The following is a 4,269-nucleotide window of genomic DNA, read 5'->3' on the forward strand; positions in this document are numbered from 1 at the left end:
ACAACTGCAAAGAAGGTAATATCTAATTCATAGTGTACTAGCAGTACTTAGAGAAATCTAAAATCTAGCTTAAAAACATCAGCAAAGGTGGTGATGATATGGGGAAATGAGGCTAGCTAACAGATTGCTAGTGGGTGTGTGAATTATTCCAACTTGTAAGTAACATAATCTGGCATTATTTATTAAATTTATAATGAACAACTATTTCACCAACTTCTGTGAATCCATCCTACAAAAGGGAAAATATTTGTATATAAGGAGTTTATTCCAGCATTTTCTGTTGTTGCAAAAGAAGGAAAAGGAGGTGATTGGGTAGGAGCCAATGCACAACTAAAGCAGAAGATGAGCACCCATCTGAATATTACCAAACATTTAATGATAACTGAATCCATGAAATTTCATGGATAATACCAGAGAAAATAGAATTAAAGAACAAGTAGGATTTTAAAGCAGTATAATTTATATCCTTAAAGAGATTAAAGAAGCTAATGCAACCAGGAAACAATGACAGGCTTAAAAAAATTAGCTGATTAGAGATCATCAAAATAAAAAGCTCAGTAAATGGGCTGAACAGTAGCATAATCAGAGATGAAGATTTAATTAATGATTAAGAAGACGGAACAAATGAGTTTACTTAGAATTCAGCACAAAAGACAAAAAGATGAAAAGTGTGAAAGAGATAATTCATTTAGGTTCAAAAATTGCTATATTCATTTAAACGATCTCCAGGAGTTTCCAGTTATTGCGGAGTGAGTCACCATGAGCGGCAAAGGCTCCAGAGACACTCTGTACAAGGCCAGGGTTTGGGGCGGGGTGGCAGGGTGGTGGGGTGGGGGTTGGGGGGGTCGGTAGAAGGGGAGGGGGAGGGTCCTACGTGGTAACCAGGAAGTTTTTGGAGATGGTGGAGCTGCAGGTCATCTTGAAGAACTCTGACCCTCAGAAGGACAAACCCTTCTTGGGCACCATCACGCTTAAGTCCACTCCCTGCCCCAAGTTCTCTGTATGTGTTTTGGGGGATCGGCAGCACTGTGATGAGGCCAAGGTTATGGATATTCCCCACATGGACATTGAGGCACTGAAGAAACTCAACAAGAATAAAAAGTTAGCCAAGAAGTATGATGCCTTTTTGGCCTCAGAATCTCTGATCAAGCAGATCCCACAAATCCTGGGCCCACACCTGAATGAGGATGGCAAATTCCCTTTCTTGCTGACCCACAATGAGAACATGGTGGCCAAAATGGATAAAGTGAAGTCCACGATAGATTCCAGATGAAGAAGGTGCTGTGTCTGGCAGTGGCTGTTGGCCACGTGAAGATGACAGATGATGAGCTTGTGTACAACATCCACTTAGATGTCAGTTTTCTGGAATCACTGCAAAAGAAGGATTGGCAGAATGTCCGGGCTTTGTACATCAAGAGGATCATGGGCAAGCCCCAGTGCCTGTATTAAGGCACAGCTTAATAAACTCTAGTGCTACCATTAAAAATGACAATAATAAATAATAAATAATTAAAAGATTTCCAGGGGGAGAAAAGATTCTGTGACAGTACCTGTACCTGTATAACTGTATATTCTCAAACATTGGTTATTTTTAATGTAAACTTTTTTTTTTTTTTTGCAAATCCAATAGGTTAAAACTTATGAATGGCATTGAGGTTGAACATCATTTTCTATATGGAGTAGGTGTGTGTGTGTGTGTGTGTGTGTGTGTGTGTGTGTATTATTTTCCCTCATCTATTACCTATTCGTGACCTTTGACTTTTTTTCCTATTAAATTATTGCTTTTTAAAATATATAAACCTTCTTTCTATGTAAGGGATAATAATCTTTTGCTCATCATATAAGGTTCTAATACATAATCTTAGTTGTCATTTAAAAAAATTAGTTATATTTCGTCTTTGAGATTTTTTCCCATTTATTCAAATGTCAATATTTTCTTTTATGTTTTCTGAATCTTATGAGTATCTTAAAAAGTTTTCCCTTTTGCTTAGCCCTCCCAACCTGACCTGTATTTTATTTAACTCCTTTATAGTTTAGTTTTTCAGTTTTAGATCTTAAATCAATTTGAAATGTATGTTTAATTACCATGTGAATTAGGTAGTTCTCATATTAAGTCTGTGTGTATGAGTTTAAAAATTTGAGCTATTATGTTCCATTCATCTCCTTACTTACTTTCCTCCTAGTACCATACTGTTTTAGTTACCAAATCTTTATATTTATAACTGGTAGAGAAAGTGATTGCATATTATTCCTTTTTTCTAAACTTATCTTTGCTATTTTTCTATATTACTCTCTAGAAAAACTTAAGAATCTATTTGTTAGGATTCTGTATAAATTATGACTTTTTGTTTTAAAATAAAACAAATATGTAAAACCACAAAAAAATATATGAGCTTCATGAATTAATATAGTGTGAACACCCTTGTAGCCACTACCTGAGTAGGAAATAGAATTTTGTCTGCCATCCTAGAATCCATCCATGTGCCCTGTCTGAATCCCAATTGCCCCAATAAAAACCACTACCTTGATTTTTATACTTATCACTCCCTTGAGTTTATTAGTTTAGCACCCTGGTGTGCACAGGTGATAAACTAATAAAGAAACTCAAGGGAGTGATAAGTATAAAAAAGAAGACAGTATAGATGTTTAATTATTTCTTGTAATTTACCAGTTTCCAAGATACAGAATTGATTTCCAGTCATCTTGCAGAGACCCATTGGCTTTTTTCCCTATCATTATGAACTCACAGATTTAAATGTGTTGTGATATGTTTCAGTCTCTTGGCATTATTATTTTTCTGAAGCAAATTGTCTCATTTTTGCCTAGTGGGAACCCCTTCCATTTGGCCCATGAGTGTTTTGACAGCATTCTGTTAGTTTTTGATTCCTTCCTTTCTCTACTCTCTGTCTAGTTTGCCAGAAATTTCTGGCCTTATCTTGTGTATTTCCCATCTCAGTCCTAGAATCAGCCTTTTTCCAAGAAATCAAACTCTGGATTATTCAGTGGAAAGATGGATTTCAAATTTAAAATCTGGATATTAGGGATACCTATTTATGTTGGTCTAGTCATTGTTTCTAGGCATTTTAATAAAATTAAGTTTGTAGGAAGAGGCGGGAAGCACATAGAAATACTATACCTTTAAATATATACATATCCAAAAATAATATATGAGTTTATATTGATATTTTCCAATAAATTTAAGTACTATAGGATTTTTATGTAACCTTTTCTCAGGGACATAGGAGATGATCAGATTAAAATTATGCCATAATTTCTTATTTCCTTTATCCTGAATTATACATACAACAGCCTTAAAATGACATTACTAATACAGCCATTATCAATATGAGTATGGAACACAGTTATAAGTAATTTTTGTATATGCTATTCACATTCCTTGCTCATTTCATTTTTTAGTGGTTGAACTATAAGGTCTGAGTATATAACAGTTACATACTATATCCTTTTCCTTTTAATTTAATTCATTTAGTTTTAGTTCTAAATGTAATTATAAATGTAATGCTTAGTCATCAGTGCTTATGTTGATATTTCTGTAGTCATTTTGGTTGCCAGAATTCTTTCCATAGTAGATTTCTTAGGAAGTGCTTACGAGCGCATTCCTGAATTCTTGAACGTTGGTAATAGTTTGTCTTATGCCCTTTATATTTGAAAATCAGTTTTGCTGGATGTGAAGTCCTTGAGACACACATTCTGTCATTGAGATTCTCAAATATATTATTCTATTTTTTTCTGGCATAAGACATTGCTGTCAAAGTCCGATGATAATCTAATTTTATTTTTCTTATAAGATAAATGCTTTTAAAAAAATGCCCAAAGATATTTTTTCCCTTTAAAGTTCAGTAATTTTTTAGAGTATACTTTAATGATAGTAGTTCCGAGTCTGTAAGGTACATGGGTGCTCTTTTAATATGCAGTTTCAAATCTTGAACTCAGGAAAGTTTTCTTGTATATTAGTTTTTAGTATTTGTTCTATCCCGTTGCTTTGTTTTTTTTATTTCAGGGACTCCTATGATCTATATCCAAGACAATATCTTCAGTATTTTATCTCTTCAATATTTGTCATGTCCTTCCTTCTAAGCCATTTTTGTCATTTCTTTTTCAAAAACTTCCAAGGTGTAATTTACATAAAGTAAAATTCACCCATTTTAGTGTACTGTCCTTTGGATTTGAGGAAATTCACTAAATGGAAATGGTGTAAATGTGGTTTAAATGTCATCACAACCAAGATATAGAAACAGCTCCAGCACT

General features: G+C 34.0%; 1 protein-coding gene across 1 annotated transcript; it reads left to right on the forward strand.

Moving 5' to 3' along the window:
• The first annotated feature begins 603 nt into the window (after positions 1-603).
• LOC110585653 (60S ribosomal protein L10a-like) lies at positions 604-1,449 on the forward strand. Its single transcript, XM_021695813.1, is given in 3 exon segments — positions 604-749; positions 886-1,259; positions 1,262-1,449. Coding segments are annotated over 3 exon segments (708 nt in total).
• Positions 1,450-4,269: the final 2,820 nt, after the last annotated feature.

This window comes from Neomonachus schauinslandi, chromosome 7, assembly GCF_002201575.2.
Source record: "Neomonachus schauinslandi chromosome 7, ASM220157v2, whole genome shotgun sequence".
In the NCBI taxonomy this organism is placed as follows: Eukaryota; Metazoa; Chordata; class Mammalia; order Carnivora; family Phocidae; genus Neomonachus; species Neomonachus schauinslandi.